Consider the following 14,673-nt stretch of genomic DNA (forward strand, 5'->3'; position numbering starts at 1 on the left):
TCCAAAGGGGGTTAACTTCTCCAAGAAGTTCAAGGTTACCATTGGCAGGAAGGCTGAATGGAAAGACTCGACTATCAAACTACTGCTTAGGGATAGTACGATCAAGTGCTACACTGACGGCTCGAAAACATCGGAGAGAATCGGTGCAAGGGTCACAGAACCACGCACCAAACTCTCCATACCAATGGGAAGCTTTCCGAGCATTTTTCAGGCAGGAGCCTTTGCCATAAGTCGGTGCATGGAGATAAATCTCCAACAGAACTATCGCAACGAACGTATAACCATACTTAGCGGTTTATAACCTCAGCAGGTTGAAATATGTAATCGACCTCACTAGACATAAAATCAGACTACTGGTCGAATTTTACACTGGCCACTGCAAGCTAAAGAAGCACTTGCACAACATGGACCTAGCTTCTTGCGTAAATTGCCAGTCCTGTGAAAGGGAGCTTGAAACACCAGAAGACTACACAGCAGTCTGCAAACGCAGGTCAAAGGCCCTTGAATTCATGTTTCCAAATAGGAATCACATCGTTTCATTTGCATCCAGTAAAATATGAGACTTTATCAATATACTGGGTCTAGGTGAGTCTTTGTAATTTAGAAGAGGGCACAATAGACCTAAGGTCGCTGTGCATTCCTCGTTTATCAATCAATACTACCATCGGGTTCAAATCTTCATTTTGTTAGGGTTGTAGGGACCGCAAATTGCATGGAGTACTTAGTTGGATATAAATTCGGGTACGTTCCGATTATGTAGCCTTGACTGTAGTGGGAATAGTAGCTTGTCCTGATATACGAAGTCTGAATATTCAATTGTGGGTAAGTGGCAATAAATTGTCGACCAAAAACAGCAGTGTTTGTCACGATAAGACTTACTAACTGGTAAGATTCCTGTTTCACATGCAACGGAGTTTTGACGCCAGATGTCACTCTCTCACAAGTAATTTACTCTAGAATGCATGTTTGAAGGCTCGCAATTGAGTGATTTATATATTTTTTATAAAATATGCCATAAACTCCTGGCTCTCAGTCATTGTTTCACCACTTTCGCCGCCTTGGCCTTTCTGTACATTAGATCTTCCTTCAAAGTGAAGCGTGTTTCTTATTCGTTTACTTTCCTTTATTAAAGCTAATTTATTCATACGCCTTTCAATGTTCAATTTTCTTGTAATTTGTATTTTGTTTTTGTTTATCCTTTTGTATTCCTTATTATGAAGCTTCTTTGGCAAAAGTACTTTAATCCTGCAAGAAGAAAGTTCAAGAAATTCGCCACGAAAGGACAATGAGAAGGCAACAGATAAACAACGGAAATAAAAGTACAAACAAAGATCATGCAAACGGCACACCTTTTTGACCTTATTTATTTGCAATTGCTACCGACACACATACATGCTCACGCTCACAATAAATGCACTTGGACGCAGCATTTTCCACCGTTCACCCTGGACACTTGTTCACGTATATGTAAACGCAAGTGAAAAGGCGATTTACGCTTATGAATGGGTTGGAAAATGGGGGGGATGAGGGGTACGAACGACAGCAGCAATTTACTCGAAGTAAAGATAAAATCATTAAAAATCTACAAGTGTTGCTGGGGACTCTCGACTGGATTGAACCGAAGTTGGGTCGAAAAGTTGGAAGTGTGCAAATAAGTGCATGCAGATACGTATATACATATGTGTGTGCGTGTGATGCAAGAAAAGCGCGTCAGTATGAGTGCGTGAGTGCAACAACAGGGTGTTTATCGCTTATCCACACTTTGCTGTGCTGCAGCGCGCGCTAAGAAAACACCAAGCGTGTGAAAGAATGTGCGTATCTCCGCTGTGCATGTGTGTGTGTGTGTGTGCCTGAAAGGTGTTTGTATGTAGATAAAAGGGCTGTAATTGGTTTTAACACGCTTACGCCGCAGCGTGAGAAAAGTAAGAAAGCAAAGGAGCAGGTTGGCTGACTTCTTTGGCAGGGCAGTACCCAACAGGACAGCAAACCACTTTTTAATTACTATAAGGGGTTTTACTTCGAGAGATAGAATTTTTGTTTATGCATATAGCAACGAATGTAAATATATTTGGGAATATTCTACGAAAATTTCGAGTTCATCCGGAACATATTTTCGGAGATATGAGCTTGAGCCATAACTCGGGCAAGCGCAGGCATTTTAAAGGATTACTACTTTTACCTAGGAACTGAACTCCATCTGGTATTGCAAAGGACCTAACCTGCGCTTTGCCTACTAATTCAACGTAACCTAACCTAACTTTCTCGAAAGAGACCGAAGATCGGCTTGAACGACTGACCTTTTGAATTTTCACAGAACCTTTTTAGATATATTTGATGATCGAATGAATAAGACTTTTGCTAATAATTTCGACTTTCCATACACACATAAAATTGGAGCCTACGACACAGGCTCACGGCGAGAGATAAGGCGTTCATCAAAAAATTTCCATCAATCCAATTCCATCCAATTCAGGCACGAAAGGGTCATTAATCAGGTTCAGGTTCTGTAGGGTTTACTAATGACGGTCGACTTCATTTCTGAAGAAAAATGGACTTCCCTCCACCCATAAAGCTCACAAAACAGAAATTTTTTAAGGATTTAACGACGTCTCAAAAAATGGCTTGTGGCTTATCATTACTTCAAATGCGACAATTTTTTTGTTTATTCACGTATCCATTCAACCAAATATGTGAGCTTCGTCGCTGAGCGGAATTTTCTTTTGGAAATCGGGATCGGTGGTCATCTCGTTTTGGGCCCATTCATCGACGACTTGATGCGATTGACGTTAGTTCGGCTTCATTTCTTACACGAGTTGGATTTTGTAAGCCCACAAAGCAAGATCCCTCCACAAAATTTTACATAAAAAGGATGGGCACTGCTTCAGAAATGACGGATAGACTCATTAGAATCGCTTTCGATACTTTGTTCCACAGCAACAAAAGCGTCTTTGAGGATACACATTACCCACTAGACTAAACGTGGTATAAAGGCGATCCATGGCTGCTGAAATTACCCACTTTGCTGCAGGATAATATCGTCCGAATATTGGAATATGCGTAGCTCGATCTGAACCATTTTTTGATAGTAAATTTGCACAGTTTGCAAACGTTGTTCTAGAAAAAGTCTGTTCATTATGAAAGTGGGAAACTAAACTGAGTTTAAAGCAGATAATAGCTGCCAAAAAGGCCTACTTCGAAAAAGGTATTTTCTAATCGAAAACCAAATGTCTTTTAGACCTAAAAATACAACTTAATAAAAATATTTCTGATTCTGGGATTTTAGATAATTTTAAGCGAAGAATCTTCGTCACCGACAAACATCTTTTTTCGGAGGTCCTTCTGGAGATCGACTATGGTTTGGTATGGGACTCTCGCTGAGCAAAATTTAGCTCGAAAACGTCAGATCTTCTTGGAAAAGAAGAGCTGAGAGAGAAGCGATGTCGCTTGCGTAAGCCGAGCGGTTTGAGTTTTTTCAGAAGCTGTATTTTGTACGCTTTCAATTTAAGATCTCGACGTAAAATGCGTCAAGTCGTTCCATATCTCAGTCCGAGTTACTGCCAGCGGCGCCGAATCAAATGTCCACCGTACCTCTACTGGGATCACCCGTTTAATGTACATATATAACATTATGTCAGCTTATTTGTTTGCCTCTGCGCTGCTCCTCTGCCTGCTTTCTCTGTGCCTGTGTCCGTTTGCCGACAATTACCAACAAGAGTCGACCGTAAAGTGCAAATGGCGGCTAAGGATAATGCAGGCAAGGACAAATGTATAAATGTAATGACTTTGAACATTGACTTTGCCCATGTAGTGCAGACAATTTCAATTGTCCATTGACTTCTCACAACTACTGTGCTGTGCAACTCTGTTGTTTTTTGTCTTTTTTGCTTTCTTCTCAGAACTTAACTAACTTTTGTCGCTCATTTGTTCTGTGTCATTTGTCGGAGGTGGTCCTTTGTGCGCTTTCTTATTAACTGCGTAATAAGCAGCATGAGGTGATACGTTGCCAGTGAAGCAGGCAGTCGGGAAGCCCCTAGCCGTATAGGGTCTACTCTAATAATATCATTTACGAACTTTTGAAATTGAAAGAAAGGCGCAAATATAGTTTTAATAAGCTCGCAACAGTTCCATTCGCATTGTATTTAATGGAAGTCGATGAGTGTAATAAGTGAACCGCATTCAAGAGTCTACTGAGATACAATAAAAACTGTAAAGCGCAGCTCAATGTCAGTAATAAGTAGCTTCTTCTTACGCTTACGCGGTTATAGCTGAGTTTACAATAGCGCTCCAGTCGCCCTTTCTTTTTGCTGTTTGGCGATCCTTCTCCATTTGGTCTTTGCAACGGATTCGAGGTCTTCCTCAGATGTTACTTTAGCAAGAAGTAGTGTTTTGTGGTGGCACAAAGCCTTTTTGGAGGGCCGGGAAGAAATCGCTGATGAAGACCTAAAGAATGAGCAAATCAATGCCTTTTTTGATATCAAAGGCATCGTTCACCATGACTTTGTACCTCCTGGACAATCCGTCAACGCCAAGTTTTACGTAGAAGTCCTCAAAAGACTCAAATGTCCAACAAGACATCGTAGCCGATTGGAAGTTGTACACGACAACGCTCCGGTTCACACCGCCGTTCTTGTGAACAGCTACCTATCCAAGGCCGGCCCTCCCGGACTTTTTTTTGTTTCCTTGCCTGAAGAGACCGATGACAGGAAAACATTTTGAGACGACAGACGGTTCTGTCATGCCTATATCAGACTTTTTAGTCTGGCTTCATCATAAGAAATGCATTAATGAAGTAATTTTAAATGATTATCTGCTGTCAAGATATCCTCCAATTATACTTTCGACCACATCTCTAAATTGGAAAGTTCTCTATCTAAAAAACCTTTAATCCCTTATACATATGTATACATTTGTCCTACGTAAATATTTTCATTTATTCGCTTTTTATTTTCATATAATTCTCACCAGCTTCTTACTTTCTATTGACATATGACAGCTGTACAAGTAAACCGCTATACTCAAATTGTCATATACACTTAACTAGCCGACATTAAAGAAAGAAGTACCAGACAGCATTTTTGTCAAAACTGTCAAAGTAGGTAGACAGTGCCAAATATACCTAAATAAACAAATTCATGTGGGCAATACAAGATAAAACAAAATTTACACTCAACAACCAGTGAAGTCACGTGTCATTACAGATAATGATTAAGACTGGTTTGAGAATGGTGCAGAACTAGTTACAAGTTTTCAAGCTCTCGAGTTTTCAATCTTTCCATTTTTCGCTATTATGAAATCGACAGTATTTTATGGACTGATTAATTGACCTCTTTAAACTGTGCGGATCTTTGCTATAAAAAAATTAGGTCAATCCGTCACTTGTCCAATTTGCCTAGTAGATGTGGATATAGAGATTGGACTTTCCTATGGAATGATATTCAGCCCAACTTGTCACATGTTCAATTTCTCATGTTGATATGGTTGTGAAGACTTCGAACTTTCATCCGGAATGATACCTGTATCAGCAGCTCAAACTCATGATTTAGGTAATCAACCAGTTTTGTCATCCAAATACCTCATAAAATATTTCAATAGTTCAAGACGAGTTATTATTTGTACATATTTCATAGAGCCCGGTTTCTTTCAGTTCATTTTCTTCCGAAAATCTTTCAGTTCACGATGGTGAGCTCTTAAATAAAACTACTCCCGACATTATTGGTATTTTGTGAGTTTTTAGATCATATGAGGACAGCTTCCATGCTTAAGACGTCATCGTAGTGATTATTAAGAACCTAGGAAGAGGAAAACCTTCACTCCTTTGGAAGAACCAGGTAGAAGGACCTGGCTATACTTGGAATCTCCGATTGGGGCCAAACAGCAAAAAGAAATAAATAAGAAGAAGAATGTTAGAGCTCTGCCTAACTTTCTCATTCAAAAATATCTGACCAACACTCTTCATAAGAAATCTATATTAAAAAAAATAATTGTCTGGTTCAAGAATCGTCAAAACAGGTATAGTGCGTCACTGGTCCTTCTTTAAACCAACACCTATTGCTCTTAGTCCCTTTCTACATACGAAAAACCGCTATAAAAGTACATTTAATAATGTTTTCACTTAAAAGCGAGCGCTGGATATTGCATAAATCGTCGCCTTCGTCTACTTCGTTGACCTTCAAAGCCAAAGCGAACGCCAACGCCAACACATAACACTTTGTAGAGCATACTTTCGGGCGTGTACCGCGTGTGAATAATGGGTAAACCAAGCGCAACCACAAAAGTATAAGAGGGTAGTTCAGTTCACAAACAGCAACAGAGACCTATGTACACACAGGCGACTAAAAAGAAATTATGTTTACGGGCAAATTTGAAGTGTCCAATGTGGGGGACGACTGGCTGGTGCGCCTAGAAAGCGACTACAGTAGAGTGTGCCGTATAATGAAGTAATTTCAAAGTATCACTTAAATTTTTGTGTTGACATTTAATGAGTTTGCTTGCATAGTTCTCGGGGCAGGGTGGCGCAGACGAAGTAATAAACGAGAATAAACGGCAAAGAAAGTATGCTTATATTTAGGTCCACAAGTAGTTGCCGAAAGGAGTATGTTACAAAGGTGCGGCGCGTGCTTAAAGACGTACTACACTTTCGTAAATTTTCACTTGCAACAAACTTGTCTTCGTTTTTTCTCCCCTCTCGTGCAGCTAGATACTTACGAATATTGTAAACTCACAGCAAGGCAAATTGCACTGCATAGGAATTGCTCTGTTGGAGCACCCCAAACCATTTTTAGGTGTGAACTGACGCATGAAATCAAATTGCACCAACGTCGGAGCTGATGCTGTTGCTGCTGGCGACTGCCGCTTCGTACATTTCGTATTAGTTAACGGCTGTTGGACACACACCCACTCTCTGGTGCTGTAGAATTAATTTTTATTCGAGCAAAGGGCGCTTTGTGGAGCGAAAACTGAATAGGGCTCCACATACCAGTGTTTAATAAGAGATAGAGAGCGCAAAGCATACAGCGAGAGTAAATGTTAACAATGCTGAATAGAGCATTTCATGGCTGTTATGTGCTCAGCATTATTCATCTCTGCAAACAGGACGCGTTACTCAAATGAATTGTGGATGCCATGTTAGACCCCTGCTAGCTTGATTTTGATAAGACGTCCTTGATTATGTTGATAATAAATGCTTTTAAGCCTACCACAACGTGGTGTTTCGCGTATTCACATTGCAGAGGTCAACAGCGAATGACTTATGTAGCGCTGGGAGTATACAAAGAATATGCAGGCTTTTAAAGCACTTAAAATTGGTTAATCCAAATATTTTTAAGTTCGAAGCAATAAAATATCGAACTACAATTTTTTTTAGATATCAGCTGATGTTTTCATCAGTTACTGTTACTGTTTCTTTTGCAGCAAATTAAAGTTTTTTACAAAATACGAAATATATTGCTTTCTGACACCCTGTGTTTCTCCAATTATAAAAGTAGTACATCATAATGCAACCCTGAGTTGATCTCAAATCCAGGCAACACCACTTTTGGAGACTGTTACGCTTGTTACATATCGATCTTAGCATTGAGCACAGGCTAGAGTGAGAGAACAAATCAACACACACTGCGAAAAGTGGCCGTTTACAACAAAAACTAATTGTTTGCAAAAAAGTGAACTATTTCTCTACACTGCAGCGGCACAGCTGTTTACACGCTTTAACCCACAATGGTTATTGCGCGAAGATCAAATTTGCGCCTTTTCATTGCATGTGTTTTGCCATTTCGCTGCATATGCACGTTCTATACAAAAACAAAAATCAACGTTGAAAAGTCTCCCGTCAAGTCTGCGTGAATTGCAGGGGAAATTTTGAATTTTCAAACGGCATTTTATTGCCGAGCAGACAGTCGAATAGAAAGAATTAACAAGTTATTTCATTGCATGAATTTTTATTATTTTCCCTACAAATTTATTTAATTTTTAAAATAAAACTTGCTTTGCAATTATTGGAAATATTATTGTGTCAAAGGTGGAAAATTAAGGTGAGAATAACCTGTCTTGAACTTATTCAGCAAATTTGTGTGAAGTTACGTTATTTTTAACTGAAACCTAGTTCATTGGGCTAAAATAAAGACAGGTAGGTTTTCATTTGTAAAAGGTTCGCAAAATTTCTAGAAAATTGTAAACAATGTGGCTATGGATCTCATGTATTTGTATAAAGTCTCGGAATGTGTACTTGCATTTCGGGTTGGAAACGATAAAATGCATGCTCCCTTGGTGATGTAAAACTTATCCTCTGCGTGGTCTGCCATTTTGAGTAACAGGATCAATTTGAATTAATAAAATGCTCACCGATCCAAACGGATAAAATCCGTGTCAATTCCGGTACGTAGAAACGGCTGTCGTGGGAATTCAGGATCAATTTGAATATTATTGAGTGCTAGAAAAAATTTAAAAAATATTTCTGCTGTATTCAGTTATGTATGAATATTGACAGTAAATATTATATTTTAGAAAATCAAAAATGTTACATCTCCCAAATATATATTATACTTGTTTCATCAAAACTTTAGCATCGCTGCATTATTCTTTATTTCCTGCATTAATATACATCAGCAACAAAATGAGTAAATCAGATACAACACGTTTAAATTCGTACAAATCGAACTCGATTAACTCACAGGTTAGTATCTCACACTGGATTTTTAAACTATGAAATAATCAATACTTTTTATACATAGGATTCTCGCATGCGTCGCCATGAAGTTACTGTGGAGTTGCGCAAATCAAAGAAAGAGGATCAACTTTTCAAACGTCGCAACATCAACGAAGAGGATATTGTATCTCCTCTGAAAGAGAATAATAGCCAATCGCCCGTGCAAATGAGCATCGACGAAATGGTTGCCGCTATGAATGGTCAAGATGTCGATCGTCAATTCGTAGGCATGCAATCAGCACGTAAAATGCTAAGTCGCGAACGTAATCCGCCTATTGATTTGATGATAGGACATGGCATTGTTCCCATTTGCATACGTTTTCTACAAAATCACGAGAAGTAGGCAAACTCACTTTAACCATATGCGTAGCAATTTTACTTATTTCCTTTTACATATCTCGTGTTCTGTTTATAGTCCTTTGCTACAATTTGAAGCTGCCTGGGCGCTTACCAACATCGCTTCTGGCACTTCGGAGCAAACACGTTGCGTTATCGAGCAAAATGCTGTGCCACATTTTGTTGCGTTGTTGAAATCCAAGTCCATTAATCTTGCCGAGCAGGCGGTTTGGGCTCTGGGTAACATAGCCGGAGACGGAGCAGCCGCACGTGACATCGTCATACAACATAATGTTGTGGATGGTATACTTGGTTTGATAAATTTTGAAACACCACTTTCCTTCTTGCGCAACATTGTTTGGTTGATGTCGAATTTGTGTCGCAACAAAAATCCATCACCACCATTTGAAGAAATTAAACGTTTGTTGCCCGTGATATCGCAATTACTGTTAGGTGATGATTCACAAGTGTTAGCTGATGCTTGTTGGGCACTCTCATATGTGACGGATGATGAAAATTTGAAAATCCAAGCGGTCGTCGACACAGGCGCAGTGACGCATCTAGTAAAACTGCTTGGTACTGACGAGCCTTCTATAATTGTGCCAGCACTACGCAGCGTGGGAAATATCGTAACCGGCACTGATCTGCAGGTGAGTGCAATTATAAGTGTTAGGTTTATCATGCACCATATACGAGTATGTATGTATGTACATGCCGAGAACATCAATGTGAATCCATTCGTTAAACACATACGCTTATTGCAACATTAATGCACATTCGGAAATGCAGCTAAACAAAACAACGTGTGATTTAGGATTAAAATGCAAAACGAAACGGCTGCACCAACAATAAGTGCTAGCCTCCGTGTGCCAGTTAAGCTGACTTTAGCTACATTTATATTTGTTTCCCTCTCTACAGCACTGATCTTATGCACATATACAATTTTCGGTAACAAACACCATTTGTGTAGTTGAGAATAATACGCGTCTGTTGGTTGGTCGCAATCACTTGCTGTTATGCACGCCACAACTTATCTTCGCTCCCTTTAGCCTCTTAAAGCTTGGACGTCGAGTTTTTGCATAACTATGTGTAAATTTGCATATGAATTCAAAGTTGGCGTCGATTACTTGACACAGATCCGCATTAAAATTGCGAGAAAGTAAGCTGGAGCGTATAAAAGAGAGGGTGGCACTCAGGCAACCTGCTAGTACTTAACTAGCTAATGAAGGCATGGTGGTGGTGTTGCGTCTGTGTGCCATGAGTTCTTGCTATTAGCTGTGTTTGTGTGTGTTTGCCATTGATGTTGCTTCCGCTGCTGCATAATCTGCACATTTCACAAATGGAAAATGAATATTTACGAATTTCCACTTTGGATTCCGGGATTAGCATGTTGATGAAGGTAGTACTAACTGTGGTGCACAGGTTAGCGGCTATACCGCTGGAATTGGTTGCTTGGCTACTGGAATTGTACTGCGAAAGCGGTTTAGAGAAAGTACCGCAGCCGTTCTTTCGGTGTTTACTCAATCCATCATATAAGAATTGTATACTCGTACGAGTAGTGCACGTAGAAATAATGTTTTTATTAGAAAACTAATTTATTTTTTTTATTCTGTATACACGTTTTATGCATAGAGCGGAGAAGCTCTATATAAATTATCTAAGCGGCTCAAATTCTAACAAAAATTATCTCTAAATATAATATTACAAAACCTTACAACGAGATATTCATTCATCTGCAAATCCGGTAAAGACTTAAGCAATGCTTTTTATATACCACTCATTCACCCCACTTAATTTTTTCCACAAAAATTATGCCCCGAGCTAAAGTGTCACTTCGGCCTTTCAATTTGCAAAAATTACTTTGCTCATTGCTTATTTACGCCGCATGGTAACTTTTCTGGCGCTGTTGTTTTAAGCCTCCAATTCACAGCAACATTTTTATCTTAATTTTTATTTATTTGCATACCTTTTTTTTGGTTTCACCAAATTTCATTTGCATATTTGCTACTATATTTGTACTAAAAATATAAGTATACATTCACACATACGCATACACAATTTAATTTTCCTCGCCTTATTTTTTTATTTTCATTTCTTGTTTTTTTTTATTTTTGGTCGCCTGCCAATACCTGCGTGAAATTTAATTCCAACTGCCCTGTCACCAACGACTCAACCCTCTAGACGGACGCAGTCATTGCTGCTGGCGGTTTACCCCGATTGGGTGTTCTGTTGCAACATTCAAAATGTAATATTGTAAAGGAGGCCGCCTGGACGGTTAGTAATATCACAGCCGGAAATCCGAAGCAGATTCAGGCCGTTATCGATGCTGGTAAGTTTGTGTTTGTGTTTGCATTTTATATTTCTTTCTCCTCTGTTTACGCTTTGCTTTGTTTTTTGCTACTTTTCTTATTTATGTTGTGTTTGTAAGCGCCTTTATGGAGTGAGGGACTTGAATGTGAGGCTTTTATTTGCCATTCTAGTGGGTGGTTAGTTGCTTAGCTGAATAGCAGATGAGGAATTGTTGATTTCATCAAACTGTTAGTTACGGCCGTTGCCCAAATGGTTTGTAAACTCTTGAAGTATACACATACCCACATACATACATTTGAACAAGTTTGCGCGGTCTGCTTACCGGTTAATTTGGGAAGGAAGAGTAATGAAAAATAAACTTGGTCATAGTTGTGTCTAAATATTTGTATGAAAGAAAATAGAGCACATCAACGTTAATGAATAGTTGCGGCGTAGACAAGAATTTAATTAAGTAATTTAATTTTTTTTGCTAATACAATTTTAAATATGCGAAAAAGAGTGCTCTATATCGCTAATTAAAAAGGAAAAGAAAATTTTAACAGAGTGGTGCGAAATTATCACAAATATGGCGGCATTCAACGTTGATTTTCTAAAGTAGGACATCATCGCATTTGGCAATATTTTATGAATTTGGGAATACTTTTCATAACTTGCTTTAATGTAGGTAATCAGGTCAAAACTAATATGTATACTCTAAAATGAGTCTGTGATATATACATACATACATATGTATACCGCATTATTGCTTGTATTGCATAAAAGTGATGGACACTCCCAAACTTCAACTAAAATGTTACCTTAATATAAAAACCACGAGAGGATAATTGTAGGAATTTCACTAAGAATTATAAGCCTTGAATTTGAAAATATATATAAAATTTTTTTTTTTTAAATATATTCTAATGCATGTATTTGGAGTCTATATGCGTTACTATTGAACTTTCTTTTGTGAAGGACTTGTTCTGTACGGAATAGTTCTCAAAAGTTTTCTAATATTTATTCTTCATAGCTTGTTACCTATACTCAATCATGTTAATCTATCTGTTTAATTTAAAATTTGTGATTTTGTTTTGTACTGCCTTTTTATTTTCTTATATGTACTTTATCACACACTCGCTTTGTAAAACAAAACAGTAAAGTTTTTCTAAAAATATCTTATTTTAATTAGCAAAACAGTAAAGTTGTTACCCTAAAATACACTTACCTAATTTTTATTATTAAATTAAATTTTTTCCAAATAACTCCAGGTCTTTTCACACCTATACGAAATGTGTTGGAGAAGGGCGATTTCAAATCGCAAAAAGAAGCCGCTTGGGCCGTTACAAATACCACAACGAGTGGCACACCCGAACAAATAATCGATCTGATTGAAAAATATCAAATATTGAAGCCATTCTGTGATTTACTCGACGCCAAGGATCCGCGCACCGTTAAAGTGGTACTCATGGGACTCGGTAATTTGTTTGTTTTGGCCGAAAAGTTGGGCGGCACCGAGAATCTATGCCTGATGGTCGAGGAGATGGGCGGTTTGGATAAACTGGAGAAGCTGCAGGAGCACGAAAACGAGGAAATATACAAGAAGGCCTTCGCACTGGTGGATACATACTTCAATAGCGGCGAGGATGCTGAAGCGGAGCTGGCGCCACAAGAGGTTAATGGTGCGCTCGAATTTAATGCGGGCCATTCGAATGCACCCGAGGGTGGTTACACGTTTTAGTTGCCTGGACGTCACACCAGCGTAAGGTGTATTGTGTGGTGTGCGTGTGTGCAACCTGCCAGCCGGCTGAATCATTGTGTAAAGTGTTTGTATGTGTGCTGTATTGTTCATCGCATATTTGTGCAGCGCATTACTTGTTATTGCATATAATCTTCGGTTTTTGTTTTTCCTTCAATACAAGTAACACATGCGAGCACAAGGAATCATAAACGTTCCTAATGATTCTTGCAGCTGCTTGTATTGTCACACGCATCTCCATAATTTGTAATTAAGTTTTTATGCCCCTTTGCTTACCAAATCCCCACCGTCGCCATGCATGCTCTCATCAATTCGATTTACATTTTATATTCATTTTTAATAGTTACGCGCACATACTAATTTTATTCAGATTTTTTATTTCTTTTTCTTTTTAACACATTTGTAAGTCTGATTAAAGTTTGTATGAATACATATGATATATATTTTTTAAACAAATTTCACTTTTATTCCATTAAGATATATATTTTTTTATTAATCATTTAAGTTTGCATTGAACATTATGGTTATTGTGCCAAATATTGGGTTGAACTGGCACATAATATTGTAAAATTACATTTGTATTAACGCACATGCATCTAATAAATCATTTAGCAGGAAATATATAACAAAATTTATTGGTTTTTTTTTGCCTGCAGAGGTCTCATAAAACCTAGAAAGGGTTATAAAAATATAAACATTTCTACATTCTTCAGTTGCTTAATTCATTACGATTACTTGGTTATAGCGAAATAATAAAGCTTTTGAACTCGTCATGCCACTTTTTTCAATTTCATTATATTTATTTTTTTTTATATGTATATTTGGTAATTTTTTGTCTCCATTCCAATTTTCTTATTGTTTTTTATTTTATAATAATTATTTATTTCATAATTATTTTTATTTTCTTTTAATTGTCGGTCAGTTTATTATTTAATTATATTTTGTATTCGGTAATTTTTTATTTCAATTATATTTCTTATATATAATTTTTTTTTTCAATGATATCTTTTTTATTGTTTACAATTATGATATTTTTTTATTATTTCATTTTGAATTTTTAATATTGTTTTTTAATTTTATTTACTTTTTTAATTATGTTTATAAATCTATTTTATTTTTTTGTTTTTATAAAAATTATTTATATTTTTACTTTTTTTAATTTTTGTTAATTTTTTTATTTAATTATTATTTTTTTAATTATAAGTTATATACATACATACATATGTATATGTATGTATAACTATTATATTTTTGATTATTTCATTTTAATTTTATTTTGTTTTAATTAAAAAAATTCAGTAATATATTTTAATTTCAGGTAACTAGTTTTAAATATTGAGTTATTTACTTTACTAATTATTGCATAATTTATCCTTAAACATTTCTATATACATATGTACATATTTTAACGCTTTTACCATCAGTAGGTGTTTGACTTTTGTTTTTACAATTTACTTAATTTTTTAATTTTTATTCTTACTTTTTTAATCCTTTAAATTTTTGTTTTAAGTAAATATCTCTTTTTAAAATGTTCTCCACTTTTTATTTATATTAATGTTTTAATTTTAAATAATAATTTTTTATCAACATT

General features: G+C 36.9%; 1 protein-coding gene across 1 annotated transcript; it reads left to right on the forward strand.

The window, feature by feature from the left end:
* The first annotated feature begins 7,934 nt into the window (after positions 1 to 7,934).
* On the forward strand, positions 7,935 to 13,713 carry LOC120769001 (importin subunit alpha). The gene is made up of 6 exons (XM_040095841.1): positions 7,935 to 8,027; positions 8,559 to 8,668; positions 8,727 to 9,040; positions 9,117 to 9,687; positions 11,219 to 11,366; positions 12,595 to 13,713. Exons 2-6 carry the CDS (start codon positions 8,609 to 8,611, stop codon positions 13,062 to 13,064), a joined length of 1,563 nt encoding a protein of 520 aa, XP_039951775.1. The 5' UTR covers positions 7,935 to 8,027; positions 8,559 to 8,608; the 3' UTR covers positions 13,065 to 13,713.
* The last annotated feature ends 960 nt before the right edge of the window (positions 13,714 to 14,673 follow it).

Source organism: Bactrocera tryoni, chromosome 2 (assembly GCF_016617805.1).
Source record: "Bactrocera tryoni isolate S06 chromosome 2, CSIRO_BtryS06_freeze2, whole genome shotgun sequence".
Taxonomy (NCBI): domain Eukaryota; kingdom Metazoa; phylum Arthropoda; class Insecta; order Diptera; family Tephritidae; genus Bactrocera; species Bactrocera tryoni.